Below are 23,991 nucleotides of genomic sequence, written 5' to 3'. Positions count from 1 at the left end.
ATTATTCCCTATTATGACCCTTTTCAGTCTCATTGATAAAAGTTGTTTAGCTTGACAGCAATTTGATTCTAGATAAGATATCAAATGATCACTGAACAGATGGCAATGAGTTTTTATTGCCATCAAGTTGTGCTGAATTTGAGTGGACTGCTCAAAAATGAAGAACAATATTCTGCTAGCAACTCTCTCACTCAGCCTACTGTTCTTCTGTTTATATCTAGAATTATGTGAAAAGGTTTTATTCATCAAAAAAAGAACTACTGTGACTCTACAAAGCTCTAGAACAACCGGCCTGTCGGCTGCCTGTCTCAGAGAGGCACTTGTTTGCCCAAGCTGTATTGTTTGGTGCCAGGTGGTCCAGGCTCAGCTGCATGTGCTTAGAAATGTCTTGTGGACACAAGTTACCAAGTTATTTGGTAACTACGAAGATATTTATGGTATTTTGGTAATATTATGAAATCTGCTTTCCAAATTTACATTGTAGCATTAAAAAACCAATATTGTTTTAATTCATACAGTCTTACTACACAAAGTGTATTATAGTGACCATAGACTTCAATGTATCTCCTTTCTATATGCAATTTCTGTTCTTTTAATTCAGAGGGAGAGCATGGAAAAAAGTGAAATCTCTGTTCTCAGAAAATAACTTACTTAAAAGATCTTGATATGCAGTGATGTGAAGTAATATTTGAGAGCTCTAAAGCAATGCAAAAGTCTGTGAGAAGTTACTTGCTGACATCTGCAGACCCTGGTCAGTTTGAAGGATTCAGAGAACTGGCCAGGAGTATTTCGGTTTATGCTACCTCACAGTTAGTACCACTTAATAAAGAACCAAGGTCAAGCTAAAACAGTTTTCATAAAAAACAATGAAGTTAGTTTAATGTTTCCGTTTTCTTTAAAACTTATTTTACTTTAATCAACCACTTCCTTTGTTACTACTAAAAATAGTTCAGAACTATGACATCAGAGCCGTTCTACTGCCAAATGACATGGCATAAAACTTATTTTTCTGTTTTACTTTCTTGAAAACACAAGAAATAAAAGCAAACCTAGTATTTCTAGTTTTTCCATACAATGTGCCTTTTTACATGTGGTCTGTACTCTCTTCTTAGTGAATATTTTAGAATTCTTCAACACCAGAATGTTTTGAGCTTTCAATATTGCATCTGTTGTCATAGGCGGTGTTCAGTGCTTCTTTCTTCATTAATGGGAGAGCAGATTCTTTTACGTTTTTTTTTTTTTCATTGTTGTGGACTTTTATGATGGGTGAGATTATCCTAATTCTCCTTTGCTTTAACAATGAAGTGGGCTTAAGCTCTTCCCACCCCCCCAAATCCACTAACTTGAGTTTTTAAAACTGCATTTATCCACTTTGTGATTCCCTCTTTGCCCAGATGTTGCAAAGTGTTAGAAAAAGTGGCGTTAGGTGCAGCAGCTCAGCTTCTAAAGAGTGTGTAAGTGAACGTCTACAGTTGCATTTAGTAATTACAGACTATTTTCATCCATCATGGAGGAATGTGGCTGGTCAGGATGGCACAAAGAGAGGACTTTTAACAGGAGCCACACTGAAAATTTTTGAGAAACCCTGTGTTCATTATTGTAAATACTAACTTGTTAAGAACCAGGTAATTGCAGTTGGAAGCTGTAGAACAACTGGCCTGTAGGCTGGGTATCGCAGAGGTGCTTTCTCACCCAAGCTGTATCGTTCAACGCCAGATGGTCCAGGCTCAGCTGCGTGTTTGGAAATGTCAGGTGAGTGCAATAGGTGTAGCAGAAGAATAGAAGAGAATCAACACGTTGCTTTTGTGCATTTCATTTGGAAACTGTAGAACATTATAGGATAGGAAACACTGGAGGATGCTGCATATATATGCAGAGAGGCTGTATAGTGCATTTGCTATTTGCCTAGTCACACGACAAGGTAGGAGCTGGAGGATGATCCTCTGCTGTCACACACCTAGAGTTGTAAGGCCTGTCTACAGGACTTCTCTAAAGCATTACCAAAATAGTGGGTTTCTAGAATGATATTTTTCCCCAAAAGAAGCGGGAATAATTAGCATCTATATTAGAATAAAGGCTGCGTCCAGCTCTGGGGTCCTCAGCACAAGAAGGACGTGGACCTGTTGGAGCGGGTCCAGAGGTGGCCACAAAAACGATCTGAGGGCTGGAGCACCTCTGCTGTGGGGACAGGCTGAGAGAGTTGGGGTTGTTCAGCCTGGGGAAGAGAAGGCTGGGGGGACACCTTACTGTGGCCTTTCAGTACTTAAAGGGGGACTGTAGGAAGGGTGGGGGCAGCCTCTTTAGCAAGGCCTGTTGTGACAGGACAAGGATTAATGGTTTTAAAGTAAAGGAGGGTAGATTTAGACTGGATATAAGGAAAAGATTTTTTTCTATGTGGGTGGTGAAACACTGTCCCAGGTTGCCCAGCGAGGTGGTGGATGCCCCATCCCTGGAAATGTTCAAGGCCAGGCTGGACGGGGCTCTGGGCAACCTGATCTAGTTGAAGCTGTCCCTGCTCACTGCAGGGGGGTTGGACTAGATGGCCTCTAAAGGTCCCTTCCAAACCATTCTATGCTTCTATGAATAACTTTGTGTGAGCCTTTCTAATAGAGAAACTGAAGTCCTGAGGTAGACCAACTTGAATATTATCAGATAGTTTTATTACTATCTGTAATGTAAGGAAAACTTACAAAGGACACGAACATATCTTTGATACTTCTTATATTGGGGCAAAATCTGAGGTCAAATCTAAACAAATTCTATATTTAACAGGGTTTCTCAAATCTAGTTTTAATCACTGCAGTTTCCTCTCAATACCTACATAAAACAGGGAATAGGATAAAATAGTATTTGTAATAAAATAGCATAACTTTTTAGGCACACAGCAGTAATATCATACGCAGGTCTCTGTGCTATGCAAAGTTTTATACAGTTGATGGACCTTTATATTTTATAGATAACCTTTCATTCTTGTACATATGCCATAAAAGCAAAAATCTGATAATTTTGAGACAGCGAGGTCTGTTGGAAGTAAGTATGTGGAAGCCTGTAGTATGCCATATCCATTTCTCATGAACGTAAACAGAAAGAGTTCAGCATTTTCTCAGTTATCACTTAGAGCCCTTACCATTTACACTATTGAAGCTACTCTGGAATGTGTGTTTCTTTCAGGCACTAACAGTCTTATTGATGGTAATTTGTCAAAACAGAAGATTTTTGGAATGGAACAGGGAGTTTATTTCTCAGGCTTAAGCTGTTGTGTCCCAATGATTAAAGTCCACACACCCTCTCTTGTTACCTCTTTCACTGATGGATGTACTGGGTGTGTCTCATCCCCATGTACCAGTACTTAAGGGGCAGTTACAAAGAAGATGGAGACTCCCTTTTTTCATGGAGTCCCATGGAGAGGACAAGGGGTAATGGACACATATTGCTCTTGGGGAGATTCCGATTGGACACCAGAGGGACATTTTTCACAGTGAGGACAGTCACCCATTGGAATAATCTCCCCAGGGAAGGGGTTGGCTTGGCCACGTTGGACACCTTCAAGAGTCGGCTGGACAGGGTGCCGGGCCATCTTGTCTAGACTGTGCTCTTCCCAGAAAGGTTGGACTAGGTGGTCCCTGAGGTCCCTTCCCACATGGGATTCTGTGATTCTTTAAGTAGGCTCTTTCTACTTCAAAAAATTAGATGCCCTTAAGTTTTATGCCCTATGTCTTCAGAGAGTATTTCTGGTGGAAGCAGCGTTAATATTGTTCTAGTGAGGAGCATTTTGCTGTTTGGAGGAATTTGGTGATCTCTGAAGATGAGGTCCCATTTGTGAGCTCATACCACGGAATCCAAGTGCATGCTTAGGACAATGCAAATAGTCTGACCTCTCCAAAGTAAGCATGGCAGGCTTCATATCTGCCTCGGCCTGGAGCAGTATGAAATACAGTTATAATAGAAACATGCAAAAGAACTTTCTTCTTCTGGCTAAAAATGGCTTTGTACATTTCAAAAGCTCTCTTTGAGTCCTGTGTCAGAATCTGAAACCTGCTTTGAGGAATAGGCGGCCTCAGCTGTTTAATAGATTTATTGTTTTATCTTTTTACAGAGTGGAAGAAAAAACTTTATTTTGGGCCTTACGGTAGTAGACCTATAAAAAGTAGAATTGTGAATTTTTGTGGTGTACTGACTCTGAAAAGTCAAAGCTTACAGTCATCTTCTCTCCTTACTGAATGGTTTATCCTCTTCCATTACTTGATTCCTTATTTAATTTCAGTGCAGCCTCTGAACCTGCTACCAAATTTCTACTTGTGAATGTGAAATAACAGTCAAAATGTTAGCACATCTCCCCTTTCTTATCAACATTTCATTAAAAACCATTTCTTCAGATACCCCAGGAGGTTCCAACTCCAATATTCTTAACTTTTTTCAGAATAATCAAAAGCAATTTTATGCAGTATGTGACAACAGCCTTATACACATATCCCCAAAAAGGTTTGAGATATTTCTCTGGAAAATACAGTGCTAACACAGTCAGAAATTTATCTAAATATTTTTTTTTCTGGTAGAAATCACCTTTTGTTCCTGAAGTTTTACATTTCTGTAGGTTGACTTTGATATTCTATAGTTAACAATATTTAACTACTTCTAATTTTTCTATATCATTCCATCTGTAGCAATTTGTTATATCTTGTGAGGGCAAAAATTCTTACACCATTACTTTTCACTTTTATGAAACCAGACAGGACATTTCTCAATATTATGTGGGGTTTGGTGTTTGTTTTTTTTTTTTTTTTTCCTGGTTTTCCCTATGCCTGCTGTTGGGCAGAGTGCTTTTCTGTTGGAATTTCAATAACCATTTTGTGCACTGAGCTAGAAATATAACAAAAAAGATAATTTCTGATGTGACAAATTCTGGGAGAAAGGTAGAATATGTTCATTTCAATGTTTTAAAATAATGGAATATACTTCCATTATTTCTCTTAAATTGCTGAGTTGCTCTTTGTTCCTGCCAGTATTTTACAAGAACTACATTAAAAACTTTTAGCATTCTTAGTGTTTGTTAACGTGTTTTAACAACTTGAAGGTAAAAGGTTTTGAAATGAAACACGTGTAGCATGTTCCTTTGTCAATATGAATATCCTCCTTCCTGTATAATCTTCCGCTATTCAGTTCACAGATGCTGAATTTCTCTTTTGAGCGTTATCCCAATGCATACAATTGGCTGTCAAAAGCTCATTTTCATGTGACAGGTTATTCAGCAACTACTGACTTTGCTTTTGGACTATGCAAATGGTTGCTTAGAGTCAGTACACAGTAGTCCTTTTCCTTGGACCACACAAGTCCTGTCTTTATCTTTCTGGACTTTCCCTCTGAAAGTGACTTGGTACACTTGTTCACCAACTGGATTATCATAGTATTTAGCATCTGTACATTGGGGTCGTCATACGAGGATCCTGTTGGGACAGGTCAAAGAAATAGCCCCTGCCTTGGGGATTATAAAATTTAAATCAGAATACATGCATTCAAGCAGGAAGTGGCAATTCAAGAATCAGGGGACGTACGAAGATTTCTGAGCCCGTAGACAGTACTGGTCTTACTGAGGTTGTCTGACTTGCATGGGAACACCACAGAAAATTAGTGTTTTGTTGTTTTTGAGTGGGACTTGCTTTAGTGCAATTTTTTTCAGTATTGTAACTGAAAGTTATTCTGGAAGAGGGAAGATGATTCATTCATGCTCTCTCTAATCTGAACTCGCTTACTGAGTAGGTTCTACTAGCTGAGGAGAAGTACGTATCATGCAAACAGCTTTTTACTCCCTACTTTGTAAGCTTTTGAACTGCTCTGAATATGTAAAGCATTATATAAAATTTACTTGTGTTTATCTAATGAGTGGTATTTCTTTGTACAAATCTTGTTTATGACATACCTATATCATTATGTGTTAAAGACTCTTCATTCTCAAAGATGAAACTGGAATGAAAATTCTGTGTTATTGGTATTTTAAGGATAAATATATTTAGAAGGAAATTGTAATTACTATGAAATGTTGAGGGCACGGAGATAAGTACATCTAAATACTTTAAGGTAGGAAAGTGTCTTAGTCTTAAAGTATCTTAGTATTCAATCTGCCGTGCTTCTTTCTGTCCTGAAGAGATAATGTGCACGCATCTATATTATGTTCTGGATGTCATTTTAGTCTCCCTGTACAAACCAGATTGTTCAATGCTCAATAAGTAGGGTTCTCTCTGTTATCCTGCCCCTTGACACCTAGATTCGTGAATGGAAAGAATTAAAGGAAACAAAGACACATTGGATTCTGTTTATTTAAAATTTTCACTGATACAAGACCTTGGCTGACACATATAGAGCTTTTATTTGCAATTAGTGAAGAATCAGACTGCCAAAAATGGTAGTGACTAACAATAATCTGTGTGGAGTTTGGTGCTTTTTTGTTTTTAAATCCTCTCTCATGGAATAAGTGGTCAGTGCTTCCAAATTTTTTTGACCCTTCCCTTGAAAAATTCCTTGGTCTAAGAATGTCATGTTAAGATCTTTTTTTACCCCATTAATTGCATTCTGTTGTAGACTTTAATATATTTTGTTAGTTTCCAGAATTTCAGTTTCATAACTCAACTGAAATGGAAGAGTGCAAATGAAACATCCTCATTGTGTGTCAGTGCTGGTTTTGCTAAGGATTTTAACATAATTGTAATTTCACTCTGCTGCTTATCTTGTTCAGGTTGAACCATGTAATAACTTCAATTCCAGTTTTGTATTTAAACTCTGCATAGGCTGCATAATTGAACGGTTCGTAATAGAGCTGTAAGAATAGGAGGATATCCAGTTCTTTCTGGAAATCGAATTAGCCTTAATGCATATCAGTGTCAAAGCTTTTGCTAATGGAACAATAGAATATTGGTATTAATATTCTAAGAAAATACAGTGCTAAAACAGTCACAAATTTATCTAAATGTATTTTTCAGTAACAGAAGGTGATTTCTAACAAAAATTTTAAAATCAGTGACAGTAATACTGTAGTCAGTAATAGCTTTATATGAAACACTGATATTCACTGAGAGATAACCTAGGTTGCTTGATGAAAAACTTGAACAGTGTTTTTTAATGAAACAGCATGAATTGAGATACCATGTGTCAGACCAAACATTCAGGGAAAGAAGTACAAGATATGCTAAAGAGATGCTGCTACAACTTTGGGATAGGTACCCTTTGCTATAATGAATTGCACCAAAGAAAGTATATATTTTGTAACTGCTTTTTTTAATACTTTTTGATAAATGGCTGTAGTATATTTAAAAAACCCCAAACCGATGGTGGTGAGTTTAGTAGTTGGAACGTGTGCTTTATTAAATTATGTTCTCAGGAAAAGCCCAGGTGTCAGGCGGGGGATCCTGATCATAAGACAAACTCAAGCCTAACATTTTTGATGGGTCTGTGTTTTACTGTTAAATCTTATGATTATTCTTGTAGATGATGATGAGATTTTCTTCAACCTGTGACTGAAGGAGAGCAGTTATGATTGGAGGTCTCTTTCTTAAAAAGAAAAAAAAAAAAAAACGCAAAAACTTTCATTGAACACTACCGAACAGCTATGGAAATCAAAGTTCTGTTCTAAAGGTCCATTGCTCCAAAATTACATATTGCATCTCTGTTTCAGTATTTATGCATATCTGCCATTTTCTCTGTTGGAGCAAGGAACCGTATGTAAAGAACAAACAGAATATGACCTTTTTTTACCCCAAATCTTGCACTAGCCCCAAACCAGTGCAATTCCACTGTTTTTGGTAAGAAATGTGCTGATCTTACAGCAGCATTGAGTGTCATGTAGACTGTTGTCACTCTTAGTTATAGCTCCTTCCCCCCAACCCCCAAATCAGCTAAGCTGATTGTTGGTGGATTATTCTGTAGATACATTTCTGTAGCCGTGTCATTCCAGCAAAGGGTTCTTTTCAGATTCTACTCTCGCATTTCTCTCACAGGCAAAGACACTATAAATGTGAAGAAATAAAGCACAAGTAAGGAAGTGTGCAACAAATATTCATTGCACAGCAGCTCTTATGTACTTCCATTAGTCAAATGAGGGGCTTCCCATGCTGCTTCTGCCTCTTGTCTATGCATATTAATCACGGATCTGATAAATGCATAGGAGAAGTAACCATTTATACAGTAGTAGTTATAGCTTTAATTGTAAATTTGATGTATAATAATTTGAAGTATATTTTCATGAGCTGTGCTCATAATTTGTTCATTGTATTATTTCCAATCCATTTTCCACAGCTGCAATCTGAATAAGTGGCTCAATTATAGTTAGTGTTATCCTTTAATATTCACTGTGCCTCATGGAAAACTTTGAAAGAAATATTCTGTTTAAAGACAATTATGCTTAAATATCGTGGTTTTCTAAAGACATTTGCATGAAAACAAATGCATGAAGAACTCATTTGCCTCTTCCATACTCCTTTCTGCAGTAATAATTCTCCTGTGTGACGACATAATCAACCGCCTTATGGTATGATATCACAGTCAGTGTGACCAGAATCTTCTGGCTTGGCCACGCAAATAAGTGGCATGGCTTGAGAACCAGGCATAGCCATCACTTTGCTTCTGAAAGTTGGATAGTTCTGATTTAGGAATCGCTAAGAAATAAATGCTGTTAATAGATATACAGGAAATATAAGACTCTAAAAACATTTGCTAATATATTCTGTTTTTAAAAATAAGCAAACTGAAACAAGTTTGAACTTGCGTTACATTATTGCATACTTCTTTGCATGATTTTCTTCTTAGAAAATTACTTACATTTTATAGTGGCCACCGTAGTTTTAGGAAGTGATACCTCATAACAGATTTGTTAGTGGTTATCTGGACCAGAACTTGTGAAAATACAGACGGTTCATGAGCCATGTTAATTTTTCCTTTGCACTGTTCTTTTTCGTTGCACTTAAAAGTATGGGCCTGAGGGGCAGAATTTTCTTGCAGGCTTTGGATTCCCATAAAGTAGCCGTTGTGTAACTGCTACTCTGCTAAACTGGCAAAATACGTAAGACTTCTACCCTGCTCTGTGTTCCTTTGAAGAGTGGAAACCAACCAGACTCTGAGCGCACAGAAAAATGCTGTGTAGAATCAATTGAATGCAAATTAAATGTCTGATCTTCAGCTTTTGGCATATTATTCCTGCCTACACTCCTATTTTGTCAAATTGCACTTCCCATTTTTTAAGACTAGTAGAGCTTGAGAGTCATGGTTCATAGAATTGTCATCTTGATAAATAGTAGAGATTAATGCTTTCATTCAAATTATGCATTCTTTTTAGGATGATAACATTACATAATAATAGGGGCAGATTTCCAAAGTCTTGATCAACAAAATGATCACAGAAAGACTTCTTAAATAATTCATTTCCATCTATCAAGGGTGACATGAGGCAACGTTACCAAACAGCTTCCTTTTGACAGGATAGTCCAATAGTACAGCTCTTATTCATTGCTCTGCTGCTGGCACAGGAACATTTGTGGGCATGTATCCAGGTCCCCAGGAAACTTGGAATCATTCCATGTTAAAGAACTGTAACTGTGGCTAACAAACCAGCTGCTGTATTGAGCTCAGAAGGAAGCCTTTGTAGCTGTGTGGAAGGAACTTCAGTTATTTGCATAACATCCAGCAGCCTTAGTGGGAAGGGTTGGCTCCAGCTTTTCTTTTCTGACCATATCTGTCAGCGATTCCATTCTTAAATGCTAGGGTGAGACGAAAGGGGAGAGAAGTAAAGAACTTGACCAAAAGGACTGCACAGGTCTGAAGAGAAGGGTGCTTGTGATCATATTGACAGCATTCTTTGTGGAAGTAACAGTTTATTAAATTTGGCAAACAAAATCGGTTTATAATAAATAGTATCAACGTCTGTGGGGAATGTTTGTGAGTTGCTAAATTGGTACTATGGAGAGAGAGAAAAACCTTCTAGAACAAGAAATAAAGGAGAATATAGTGCTATCCGTCAGCATAGGTCAGTTGTCAACCAAAACGTGCTGCTGTACTGAGTTACAGGAGTTACAGAATTTACAGGAGTGGTCAGTACAAAACCGCACACAGGTTAAACAGGCAGATTTTGTCAATTAGGCCAACTTCAGATTAAAAAAAAAAAATATTTACTAGTATACCTTAAATACACTGCATCACATTTTCAAATATTATACTTCCAGTAAAATGTCAATCTGCATTCTAAAATAGGCATTTCTTTGGTCTTCTGTCACAACAGCTTTACACTATAGAGAAAAATAATTATCTCTTTAAATACTACCTTTTGCAATGTGCCTTTTTAAAAAAACATTTAGGCCTGTGTCCTCATTCAGGCTCTCTCCTGCCTTCCACAGGCACGGCTCGTTGTGAGGCCGAATGGTAAATCACATTGGACATTCGGACTGAAAATAGGTGGGGTGGTAACGTGCATTTGTTTGTTCAAAAATCCTGCAAGCTACTTTTGAAATAGCTTTTCTGAGCATGTCGGTTGTTTAAACAATCTTTTGGACTCCTGTAAGGAACCAAAAACTTTAACTGACATCATTTGCCCCGAAACAGTTGTTCTGAGGGATTCCTACACAGTGACAGCAAGCTGCAACGTTATTGGTACTGTTACCCTTTCCAAGAAACAAGCCCAAAGAAGCCATGTGGGTCATGCTGCTACTGCAACCCTACCTTGTGTTTAGGACTCTTCTACCAAAATGGGCTAATAAGATTTGCTGTATCAACCACAACTTCGTATTGATTTCTGACAAGCAGAAAAAATAATGTTGGGTTTTAACGTAGATTATTCCTTTGACCCCCCGCCTCACGCTTTTTCTTCCTTTTTTTTCCTTTGGTGAATTTTTATAGCATTAAATGTAGAAGAAAAACTTACCTTCCGAGATCCTCTCACCACCTCGTATCTTCACTGAAATAAGGGGAGAATTCATATGCCAGGCTAATTTGACCTGACCTTTTTTCTTTTTAAACTCTGGCAAATGCATATTATGTTCATTTGCAGCATCTTAAAAGATCATTATGTTGGTGGTTTTGTTCAAGGAACAAAAGCTGAAAAGGAAGTACATAACATGCTGTCTTGTCTCTTATTTTAGTCTAGTTTTATGCGGTGGGTTAAAGGATGGGCTCTGCCTGCAAATGAATCTTCACAGCATGAGTCATGGTCATTCTTTAGACCATTGAAGAATATTTTTATATCCTAACAATTCCAATTTTGTAAGCAAATTAACACTTATCAATAGGGCTACTATTTCTTCTTATTTGTGGAAGGCAGCAGACGTGTTCTTTAGCACAGTAACTGAGTTAACAGTCTAGGTTTCCAACCAGAGGAACATAATGTAACTATAACTGTTTTACACAGCTAAATAACAAGTTTGCACTCCATATAAAGGAATGTAAGTAAATCCCCTTTTGGGGAGGAGGGAAGTGAAATACACTTATTCACTGAATTAATCATATTGGAGAGATTACTTACCTTTAAAATGTTCTTTTAAATGGGACAGAACACTTTCCTTCGTCTAAGGTCCGATCTGTTTCATATATTTTGCTTACATTTCCTACCAATCTTGCCCCAGTAACTCTTGTGTGTATTAACCAGTTTCAAGCAAACTTGAAAAATCTATCTTAGAGATGGCTACGTTCTTTCATGTTATGTAAAAACCCCTAGTGATTAGACAGGGAGTAGGCATCTAAGTTGCTGTCGGCATTGAAGGAAATGCAGAGAGGATTGTATGTGGCTGTTCTGCTTGGCCGGACCCGGTCTGCTCTTCACTGTGCATGTACTGGTTAGCCCACGAGAGAGATGCAGGTTCCAACTGTCTGCGTCCTGCAGCCATATGGGAAACTGGGATTATTGCATTTGTTGGGTTTTAAGGAGACAGAGGATAGAAAACCAGTCAAAGCAAGTCTCCTTAGTTCCAGTTTCATGGGCTGTTGTATATATACAAGCAACATTGGAAGCTTACTGTTATTGACTATAAAGATTTTAACACACTTTGTTTTTTTTCTTTATTAACAGATAAATGAAATTTGTCTGGATTAATACTGAACTGAATGTGTCTGAACTGAAGGAAATGTTTTAAGATTGCTCTCCTGACAGAAGTTGTACAAAAATGGTACATTGAGGTTTCTGCTTGCACTTCTGGGAAAACTGTAACTGTATTTTTTTTATTGCAATTTATTGGCCCATAAAAGACAATGTAATAACAAAAGTAACAGTAAATTTATGCAATAGTAGCAGTTTACCTCCCACTGACTGGACATGAGTGATCAAAGGTCTTTGCAAGAAGATAAGCACAAAGTTAGCAGAACTTCCTCAAAGTTCAGGGAGTCTTCAAGAAGCATGCAATCTGATGATTATTTTGCCAGAAAACTTAAAGCTTTGAATGGCAGTATGGGTCCTCCTGTTTCTTCAAATGCATCTAGCAAAACTGAAAATAATCAAACAAATGGTACACCAGCTGTGCCTAAAATGGGTGTTCGAGCAAGGGTATCCGAATGGCCTCCGAAAAAGGATTGCTCTAAAGAGCTGAGTAAAGCGGCTTGGGAAAACAGACCTCCAACCAGTTACGAAGGTGTTGGCTCAGTACTTCCAAATGGACAAAATGACCAAAGTGATGGACAGCAAGAAGAGCTAGAATTGGAATTTACGGAGGGAAAATATTCGATTGGAGATCTTTTTGTTCATTCCCCTCAAAGGGGCCTTCATCCCATAAGGCAAAGAAGCAACAGTGATGTGACAATAAGTGATATTGATGCTGAAGATGTGTTAGACCAGAATGCTGTCAACCCAAACACTGGAGCAGCTCTGCATAGAGAATATGGCAGTACCTCTTCAATTGACAGACAAGGCTTGTCTGGAGAAAATTTCTTTGCAATGCTAAGAGGATACCGAGTGGAAAATTTTGAACATAAAACCCTTGCTCCGTTTGGATTTTCTGAGTTTTTCCACTGTGATCCTACAGTTTCTCCAAGTCTACACGCCGCTGCGCAGATTTCCAGGGGAGAATTTGTCAGGATTTCTGGCTTGGATTATATGGATAGTGCCCTACTTATTGGTCGAGACAGGGAAAAATCTTTCAAGAGGAGACTAAAATCAGAAGCAGTAGAAACATCTTTATTTAGAAAATTGCGAACAGTTAAAAGTGAGCATGAAACTTTTAAGTTTTCGTCTGATCTGGATGATAGACTTGACAGAAACGTTCGTTCTTGGAACTGTCAGAAATGTTTTGCACATTATGATGTTCAGAGCGTTTTGTTTAACATAAATGAAGCGATGGCTACCAGAGTAAATGTAGGAAAAAGAAAAAATATAACCACCGGGGCTTCAGCTGCGTCACAAACTCAGATGCCAGCAGGCCAAACGGGAAACTGTGAATCTCCTTTGGGAAGCAAAGAGGACCTCAATTCAAAAGAGAATTTAGATGCTGATGAGGGTGATGGGAAAAGCAATGATTTAGTATTGAGCTGCCCTTACTTCAGGAACGAAACTGGTGGGGAAGGAGACAGGCGGATTGCACTTTCTAGGGCAAATTCAGCATCTTTTTCTTCAGGTGAAAGTTGTTCCTTTGAGTCCTCTCTGAGTTCCCATTGCACAAATGCTGGTGTTTCAGTACTGGAAGTACCAAGAGAAAACCAGTCCATTCACAGAGAGAAAGTGAAGCGTTACATCATAGAACACATTGATCTTGGAGCATATTATTACCGCAAGTTCTTCTATGGAAAAGGTAAATTTTTCTAACAGAATTCTTCTGAGATATTCATGCATTAGATTCAAGTTGCTTAGTAAAGATCCCCGCCCCCCCCCCCCCCCCCCCCCCCTTCTCTATAGAGAGACCCAAGTATTACAGGGGATCCTGGATCTCTTTACTAAAATTAAGCCTGTTATTCTTGCTCTCCTAGAGGGATATTCAACAACCAGTGGGTTATATATAAAGTTATGCAATACTTGTGTAAGTTCACTAAATGTTGGGTCATTTAAATTAGCACATAAACTAACTTCTCTGAACCGAACTTTCTCGGTGGGCAGGAGAAAAAGAAGACATTTTTATCCAGTAAATGCATTGGAAATACTGATACCGGGAGTGGAAATCATTATTTCCTAAAAGGTGCCTCCAGAAGAGAAGGTTTTATTATTGAGGCTTCTGATTCCCTTCTTCTAGATTCTGCTGTCTTCAGGTGTCTCTTGGGCCTTGCCTTACATACTGTATGCTTTTATACATGTACTCCTTAAACAGAGAGCTTCTGACAATATTTAGTTTTTCACCTTAAAGAAGGTTGTTTTATGCCTTTCTCCTAGCTTTTTGCCCTATTTTTTAAAGATATGTTCACAATGCAAAGTGCCAGAGTACCCTTCTCAGCAGAGATAATTACCTTGGCTTCAATAAATTCAGATGAACTGTTTTCATTTTGATCTACTCTGGTTGTCTGTGTTCAGTACTGCATTGTGCAATACATTGTGTGTGAAATTTCTGCTGTTGTCCAGGGAACCTCAAAATACCTGTCTCTGTCCATTTTGTATTATGAATTACAGCTCAGTCTTTTTGCCTCTGTCCAGAAAAGACAATTTGTTACTGCCTGAGTCTTTCTGAAATCATACTTTCTCTGCCTTTTAACGGCGTTTGAACAGCAGGAAATAAGCACTGTACTGTGTCCTTCCTCCTGTGACCCTTTACAAGGGACTCAGAAGAGGATCCAGTACACTGCTTATTTTCACAATACAGTAGACACCTAGAACATATTGGCTGTAAAAACAGTCCTTAAAAGGAGAGGAAGAAAATAATCTGGATCCATCATGGAAAAGGAAGAAGATGACCCAGAGCTAAGCAAGGAATGGGCAGGAAATTTAGAGGTTCAAAATGGCATTTAAGCTAGACAGGTTGTAAAGGATCAAAAGGTGTTGAGGGAGCCAGAGTGGAAGAAAATGAAGGGAAACTTGTAAGAAAAGGGTGGCATATTTTTTGAGGGGCAGAAGAAAGAAATGGTTGGCATAGACAGAAGTGAAAAGAAGCTTGTTGGTGGCAGGATGGGGAAAAAGACAAGGATTAAGTCAAATGAGAGGGGACTTGTTTGTGAAATCCTTTTATCATGGATGAGTTACAGGTTCTGAAGGGCTGAACCTTTTTTTTTGTGAAGAAAACTCTTGTCAGAGATGGAAAAAAAAAGAAAATACAAGGCATACTCAAAAACACTTTAAATAACATATTATAAACCAACCTAATGACCTTTCTGGAAAGTTGATGCAAAAGTAATTAGTGTTAACTTCTGTATTGTGTATATATGCTCTCTTGACTAAAAGTAAAATGTGTTTATATTAATACAGTATTAAAAAGTTAAGAAATAGTATCTGAGAGTTTTATCCCACATAGTATAATACTTGGAAATGTAAATTGTTATTGTCCTTGCTGCTAATCGTTCTGTAGGTAGAGTTCTCCGAAAGTAAATATGATGCTATTCATTTAATATCCAGTAATAAATTGTTACCTGCTCGCCTTTGCAATGATTTATAAGCCATGCCCCGTTCCACGTTATTGTTCTGTAGATCTGTAACAGAAGCTACAGGAGAGAAGCCTGTATTGGATGGCTCTTAAGAGGCAGACAGCAAGTCAAGGCAAACGTGTTCATGAAACTAATAATTTTCAATATCTAATATCTCAAGTGATCAAGTGTGTAAGGAATGTCCAGATTACTTCCAGCTGAACACAGTTCTCACCTAAGGAAAGCTTATTATGGATAGAGGAAATAAAACGGGTATTTTGCCTTGGGCACTAAAATGTCTTGCTGCTGTGCTGAGCTCTGTATAAGAAAAGGTGACATTTATATACATACTGAGTCTTACTTGATGCTCTTCCATGAGTGACTTCTCCTAGGCGATTGTTCATGGAATTGTAGATTTAATAGCACAGTTGAATTTAGCAAAACAGTTGTGCAATAATGAAATAAAAAATTAGCAAACAATAGCCACTTGCATATGGAGACATACGCAATGCCACCAAATTTTTGTGTTTAACAAGATATCTGTGCAAAAGAAATAACTTTCTGAATATTTGATTTAGTTCACGGTTTTATAATTGGCACTTGTCAGCATATAAGTTTTATTTCTGTTTTAAGATGCATGGAAGAAAGACCCTGGCATGTGTAGCACTAATTATTCCATTCCCTTTCAAGAAATGTGAGATTTGGAATTCAGTGTCTTCTGAAATGAGCTGTAGTTTTATACTGCATATTTATAAGCTTTGTATCTATTGTTAAAATCGAATCCAACATGACTGATGTAAAATATGTTAATGTTTGTGGAAAATATCTTCTCAGCTTTCAGTTAAGGTTTGTAAAAGCTAGAATTTATTTTATCTCATGGGTTTGTTTCATTAATGGTGTCCTTAGTGAACTATATCTTTGTGGGATAAAAGGGGGTGAGAAGGGAAAAAAACCTATGTTGAGTTTTAAAAAGGATAATTGAAGTATGCTTTTTATTATCATTGATTTGTCCTTTTTACTTTGTGCAGTTATCCTCATAATACCTCGACTTGACTATTACTGCCATGCCTTTTCTTTGAGGGGTGCTTGCAACCATTTCTTAATACATTATTGTATCTGTTTGGTGATATGAAACTGAAAAAATGTCCTAGAAGAAATGTACAGGCTTAGCAAGCTTTTGGTATTAACTCCGTTTTGTATCAGTAAGATTTTTGTATTGAAAGAAAAATTGACAATTATTCCTCAGAATGAAAAAGTGAAAAATGAGGAATATTTTACCATCTCTCCTGAATCAGCTAGAAAATAGCAGTTATTTCCTTCTCTCCAGTCAATACTTTTAAATCAACATATACATTGAAATGAGCTTAATGAGTTCGTACTTTGAGATTTTAAAAAAAAGTGCTTTGAATTAAAACTCTTTTCTCCAAATCCCAGAATATCAGTAGCCATGCTATTCTTTCATTTATTTCAGCTTCTTTAATTCCCATTCTTGAAACTGTTTTATCTGTTTTATTTTAATATACATAAACAACATGTTTGGTTTTGTCTTTCATATCGTACAAGAAATAAGCGGTTATCTGCCAAGCTTGCATTTTTCTGCTCAGTAATACTGCAGCCAAGAAATCTAGTAACTGCTTAATACCTGTTTCTATATTTACATCAAAATGAAAGGCTATAGAAACACTGAGAAGTTTTACCTTTTGTCAAAGCCTGAATATGCAGCTCTAGGGAGTTTTTCTGTTGTTGAAAGTGTTTGGCCTCTGAATATCTCTCTGTCGAATCTGTACAATCCTGTTCCATTTGATAAAATTTGCCTGTTAAGGCTCAAAGTTTTAATTTAATACTGAGAAATCCATGAAGTATAATTTATCCATGCAGGTAGAATGCTCATGCTGGGGAAGGAATGTCATTGGTGAGCATGAGCAAATAATTTAATGTCTGTGTCCCTTTGGTCCCAGGTGTTCCTTCCAAAAAAAAAGGATGCTAGTTGTAATGTGTTGCTACTGGTTTTCTCTCTGCTGGGAGATAGACTGTAACCACCAACATACCTTATAGGTAGATTTTTGAAAGGCTTAATTCAAACTTGTTTTGGCAAATAAGACTATCACTTACATAGAGATAACTTTATCTTTTTGTATTCATTCTGAGAGTATGGATGACTTCACATTTTGTGAAAATATCCTTAGACATTTCTATGAATACATTGTAAAAAAAAAAAAGTATCAAACTAGCTCAGAAATGCTAGCAAAGTGTTTTTTAATCCAGGCAATCTTAAAAGGAGAAACTGGTCAATTACTTCATTGCTCTTTAAAGTATGGAATTAAAGCATAAATTGGATTGGAAGGCATTTCTGGCAGTCATCCAATCTAATTCTCTGTTTAAAGCTGACACTGAAAGTAGATTCTGAACAGGTTGCTCTACCCAACTACAGCTCTAACCTCCAATACATAACTGTTCTCCTTCAGCTTGGTCGTGTACATGAACTTGTTGAGGATGCATTCCATTCCATCCGTTCGATGATTTTAAAAAAAAAAATTAAACAGGAACAGCTCTGCTATCAAATTTTGATAAACCTTTTAGTAACTGACCACTACCTGGAATTCATGTTACTTATCACAGTCCTTTGAGGCCAGCTCTTCAGCCAGTTTATGTCCACCTTCTAATGTGCATGTCCAAACCATGTCTTTTCGGTTTAGCTACACAGATACTGAGGGAGACTGTGTAGAAATCATTGCGAAAGTACAAGTATGTGACATTCGTTGCTCCTTCCTCATCCATAAAGCCAGTCATCTCATTGTAGAAAGCAACTGGGTTGGTCATGCAGGATTTGCATTTGGTAAATCTATGCAGGCTGTTTCCAAGCATCTTTTTGTCCTTCATGTGCCTGGAAATGTCATCCATGAAAAGTTGTTTCTTAATCTCCCTAGGAACTAAGACTTATGGTGACTAGTCTATAGCTTCCCAGGCCTTCTTTCTTGCCCCTTTAAAAGGTGGGTGTAACCACTCCCTGTGACTCAAAGGTGGTAAAAATGGCCTTACAGCAACACTGGCTAATTCCCTCAATATATATCCTGTTTGGTCGCATGGACTTGAGTGTGTCTAGTCAGCTTAAATGGTCTCTAACTTGATCTTCCTCTTCTGTCGGTAATGCTTTACTCTCTCAGACTGGCCAGTTGGCTCAAGCATGAGTTGAACTAGTCATTAAAGACTGAAGTGTTACTAGCCTCAGTTTCACATGTTAAAACTGAGTTGCTGCTTTGAATGTAAAGCTTTAAAACAAAAAAACCTGAATGCAATGAAACACCATTGCACCTTATTTGAAGACTGTTAGTTTTGGTCAAAGACTTTGTCGGTATGGTTTCTCCAAAGTAGTTTCTAACAGCATGAAGCAAAATTATTAATTTCATACTAACAAAAAATGCAAAAAAAAAATTTCATAGTAGCAGCAGTTGCAGTAATTTGAGTTATGTGATGTGAGTGACCATTCAGCTCATCAAAATTAGCATTTTGTGATTTATGTACTTATTGTGCGGTTCAGAAGATCCCAAGCCAGTGTATTTACAGATCTCGTAGCTCAATTAAAATTTTTTTTTTTCTTGTGGCAGAAATTTTTAATGAGATTTGATGAACATTTTCTAGGAGGTTCATGCTTCATTATTCTCTTCTCTCTTCATTCACTCTTGTGCAAAAGAGCATCAGAACTACTTTGGAATAGATGAAAATCTTGGACCTGTAGCAGTCAGCATCCGGAGGGAGAAGGTTGAAGATGCCAAGGAGAAAGAAGGATCTCAGTTCAACTATCGTATAGTTTTCAGGACAAGTGAGGTAATGTTCATTCAGTAATTCTGCAAAGGAATGGAAAAGTTACTTTGAAAGTAAATGGGAAAGAGGTGTTTCTTGTACCGTTAGTAAACGTAGTTGCTCCTGGAACAAAGTGTTCCTCTTCTGTACTGCATAAAATTCTTCCCCTTTTGAGCGGGGACCTGAAAGGAGGTAAGCTGGCTGAAGGGACCTGCAAGGGGCAAGAAAGGGAGCAGATGATAAGAACAAAGCTGAAGATAAGTTTGGATCAAGCTGTTGGATGTTACGTTTCCAATGAAGAAATAAAAGATCAAGAAATGTAGGTAAAAAGGGAAGGGACAAGTGTGAAAGCTAGGCTATGACTGACTTGTATTTTTGTGTTTGTTTCTAAATGCTTTCTTAAAAGCTTTTTTTCTGTGAGATGTTTATATACTTCTATACATGATTTGTGGAAGGAATATTAATACATTGATAAAAATTGTCTTTGGAAGAATAGCTCGCTTGTGATGAGAAAAGACAGATCTCAGCTTCTATTTCAACTGAATTTGTCTCTCTTGCAAACTAATCTCTTCTTTATCACAGCAACTAGCTTTGATTTGTATGAAAATGCACAAAGTTGTTATTGTAGCAAGCAACTACAAATTTTCCTAATCCTTGGGACTATTGCTTCTTATCATGATTAGGACAGAGAAGTGTTAGCCGCACCTCCTGATATCTTCTAGGCTCATGTGCTTTTACAAACAGATATATATAAGCTATATTTTTTTTATTCTAAGTTTTTCCTTTATTGCCAAAAATGGGATGTGTCTGTATGGATGTGTGGAGAAGTGATTCAGCTGACTCATGCCTAAGAAATTACTCTCTCTTTGACAAATCCAATGAAAATAAAGCAGCATGGTTTAAAAAATGGGTGGATGGGTTAAATGAAGGTGCCATTAGCTGTGGCTTACCTCACCTGCCCAACCTCACATTCAAGTACTGTGTCTGCTAGGGTAGTATGCCAATAAAATTAAGAATTTTTAGTTTTCCTGGTATTTTGATTTTTTTTCAAAAAATGTAATAGTCTTAGAAATTAGAATAAGTTAATAAAATAATCAGTGAATTTCTTTAAACAAAAATTATGTTTGTCACTGAGACAGTAAGAACCTCTCTTCTCTTTAAAAGATATTTAGTAATCTTTTTTTCTGGTTAAAAGAATTAAAAATAGGGTCCTTTCTCTTCCCAGTCTTTTTTCCATGCTTTTGCTGAAGCGTGAAGTTTATATCTTTAAAAGTCATTGTAGTATTAGAACTAAAAATGTTTTGTGTGCTTACTGCAGCTTACTACACTTAGAGGAGCAATTTTAGAAGATGCTATACCATCCACTGCTCGGCATGGCACAGCAAGAGGTCTGCCTCTTAAAGAGGTACTAGAGTATGTAATACCAGAGCTGAGCATCCAGTGCCTGAGGCAGGCTTCCAGCTCACCCAAAGTACCTGAACAGCTGCTTAAACTCGATGAACAAGGGGTATGTAACACATGACTTTTCTTTAAATGCTATTTATTTATTTAAAAAATAATCTTAAAGATTTTGTAGGCAATGTTGATAAACATGGATCTGTAATGCAAACCATTCACTTTCTTGGTTTTGGAGATCCTTAAGTATTTTCATTTACGAAATGAAGTTTGCTTTTCTAAACAAACTATTTTTAAAATACATTGCAGCTTAGGAAAAAAAAGTATTGGTCTGTGGAGATTCTCTTTAGATGAGTGAGTGAGCGAAACACTATAGCTAAACTTTTAACATCGGTAAGAAGTGATTTTTACAATCTGTGTTTGCACTTTAATGTATACAAATGCTGGATGCAAATGAAAATACATCCAACATTTTATTAATATTGTGCTATAGGTAAGGAGGCAAAAGAATATAATGTATTAAGTCTACATTTAAAATTCTGGGTTGGTTTGCACAATAACATTTTCTGATTAACTTGCAGTAGTCTTACTAGAATAGAATGCTTCTGGGTTCTAAGGACTGAAATTGCAGTTGAGACTAATGAATTAACTGCATGGCGATGACATATTCATATGGCTTAAATTTGGAGAGAAAATGGTGAGGCTTATTGGGTTCAATAAAGTGAATCTGCTTCATTCAAGATCAGTGATTAAATTTATAGCTCCTCACTATTTTGTGAAGGACAGGCTTGTGATAGCTTCAAAATAATTTTTTAAAAACATCTTTAAAAAAATATTCATTTAAAGTGAAGATTGCACTTTCTAGGCAGAAGTCAGTATCTGTCTGTTGAAGTTGAATCACTGGATGGATTCAGTTGATTATGATGGTGGTATAATTAATTTTTTTAATGCAAATTCAGTTTTGAATGTAGTGACTGCATCTAACATCGGTGGTGTCTACCAGAATTCTTCTGCCTTCTCTTTTGGCTGTAACAATTGCTCAAAACCGAGTAAATGTAGACAGAAGAGGATAACTGCTTTTTTGGATGGACTGTTAAGTTAGTTTTGTATGTGTATTTTACTACTTTTGTTCACTGTAGTCATTGAAAAGGACTTTTAATTGAAAATTCATTTTGCCAAATATCCTTCATTTTTCCTGTCTTTGTCAGTTCCTCTGGTAAAACAATAAAGGGAAATCAGGAGCACTCAGTTCTGAATCTAAGAGTTCCTGGTGTTCTGCTGCTCTCTGTCTTTCCTATTTGAGCTCCAGAGTGAGTTTAGGTTAATCTAATAAATAATGTTCACTGCTCAGAGGGTCACTGTGTTCTAGGCAGTATAAAGTACTACTTTATTTGACCTGACCTGAATATTTCCCCAAACTCACCATAAGTATTTCCTAAATATTGGAAGTGGATGTTGTCTGTTGAACTGACCAAAGTAATTCTTTAATCCTCAATTCCTAATTTTGAGAAACAGCAATACTGAGCACTTCTTTTTATTTTGGGTGATCAATTCTGAAAATTCAATCCTGTAGTGAAATGGACTGTCACCTGGCAAAATGTAATATTAATGTGTCTTATGTGCTGCTTATTATGAGATAATTACTTGAACATAGACAGAAAGCTGTGCCGAGAACTGGCATGAGATCCATTTATGCTTTTAATCCTCTTAAGTACTTGATGTTTTCAGTTTATTAATCAAGCAAATATAAAAAGAGTTATGCTTGGCAACTGAAGGTGATGACTGGATGAAGTGTCATTAATTTAAAAATATGAATCATGATCTAGGGGATTAATACTGTCACCAGGATAATGTTCATTTTGTGTAACAGTGTATTAAATGTTTGCATAGTTGCTCAGCAGACTGAAGACTGTTTTGGTGTTTTGATTTCATTTTCTACCTGTTTCATAGTTTTCAGTGAAATCTAGTCTGGATTATGGAGGAAATGTGTGGCTAAAACTTTGTCTCTAAAATGACAGTAGAAAATAGATGCAAATTGTATGGTTGACCTAATTTGAATGTATAAATAAAGGATTTGCATTTTCCCAGTTTATTCTGGCATGTGATGATCAGCATTAGATCTGGCTGTAAATTTACCAGAAAAGTCAACTATTCATCTATAACCTAGACAGTTTTGTTTTTTTTTTTTTAATCTAATTCCACCCTAGCTCCCCCTCCCCATTTCTGCTAACGGTTGTTTATTGTATACTTGCTTTTTTGTTCCCTTTACATCCCTCTGAGAATGTCCACTTCTCTCTAGAGAAAAAGCCCAAAGAAATTAGGAGCGTTGATTGCAGTGATATTTAGTGGCTATTGAATGTCTAATCTCTTGAGGTTCCATGCCCGAAATACTCTAAAATCTTCACGATGAAAGTCAACAAGCTGTTGTTACATGATAAAGAATCTACACTGTACAAGAGGATAAGATGCCCAGATTCCATAGTGAGTGGTTCTGACTAGAACATAGTAATTTTGAGTCAGGGGGGACTGCTGCGCACCTTTAATACATATCATAAACCCAAGTAACTAAATGGGTTTAGAAATTATTTTCTGATGTCACATTATTGTCCTCAGTGTTACACTAAATGCAAAATTTCTAATTTAGAAATCACGAAATCAGAACCATGTCTGCAATTATTTACTTAAAACAACTTGAATAAGCATACTGTACCATTTCAAAACTGGCAAACTTTATCAGTTTTAAACATTCTGATAGTTTTTCATGCCAGTTAAATGCACCACAGAAGATGATCATACCAAAGCTCGTTTAGTTACTTCTTTCTTAGGCATTGATGTTCTAAAGGTACCTCGATTTCTGGTTCTGCACAGTCCCCATAATCTTGGCATGAGAGTTATTTTCCTTAAGTCTTCTAATTTCATAGTCAGAAGCGCACATGGGTAGGAAGTTCAGATTATTGCAAATGAGCTTGCAGCTGCTGCCTTGTTTAGAAATAGTGGTATTGGTAGAATCAAATTTGTACATAATTGCCTAGTGCTTACGGTGCTTATCCATGAAGTGAAAACCCAGGATCAATTCCTTCCTTGGACTGGGGAGTTTCAGATCCTCACCCACAGTGTCTCCTAGGACAATGTTTAAACCATGAGGTGGTAGGTTGTTTTCGAAGATAGAGGCATACTTCGCTCCTGGTTGGAATTATGCTGATATTCACAAACAAATTCAGGAGTGACTGGTGTCCTCAGAAAGACTGAAGGAGTGTGACTGCATTTTTCTAGACTGAATATTTCGCCCAGGTGCTT

The 23,991-nt window shown here is 37.1% G+C and overlaps 1 protein-coding gene across 3 annotated transcripts in view; it reads left to right on the top strand.

The window, feature by feature from the left end:
* SIPA1L2 (signal induced proliferation associated 1 like 2) overlaps window positions 1-23,991 on the top strand; it is a 147,509-nt gene that overhangs the window by 51,612 nt on the left and 71,906 nt on the right. For all 3 annotated transcript variants that reach the window (XM_064445701.1, XM_064445700.1, XM_064445699.1), the window contains exons 3-5: window positions 12,041-13,748; window positions 19,190-19,323; window positions 20,618-20,806. In XM_064445701.1, coding sequence (XP_064301771.1) covers window positions 12,284-13,748; window positions 19,190-19,323; window positions 20,618-20,806 — 1,788 coding nt within the window. In that variant the 5' untranslated portion in view covers window positions 12,041-12,283. The remainder of the gene's footprint in view (window positions 1-12,040; window positions 13,749-19,189; window positions 19,324-20,617; window positions 20,807-23,991) is intronic.

This window comes from Phalacrocorax carbo, chromosome 3 (assembly GCF_963921805.1).
Source record: "Phalacrocorax carbo chromosome 3, bPhaCar2.1, whole genome shotgun sequence".
Classification (NCBI taxonomy): domain Eukaryota; kingdom Metazoa; phylum Chordata; class Aves; order Suliformes; family Phalacrocoracidae; genus Phalacrocorax; species Phalacrocorax carbo.
Note: the sequence above shows the minus strand (reverse complement) of the source record. Positions and strands in the feature narration are given on the sequence as shown.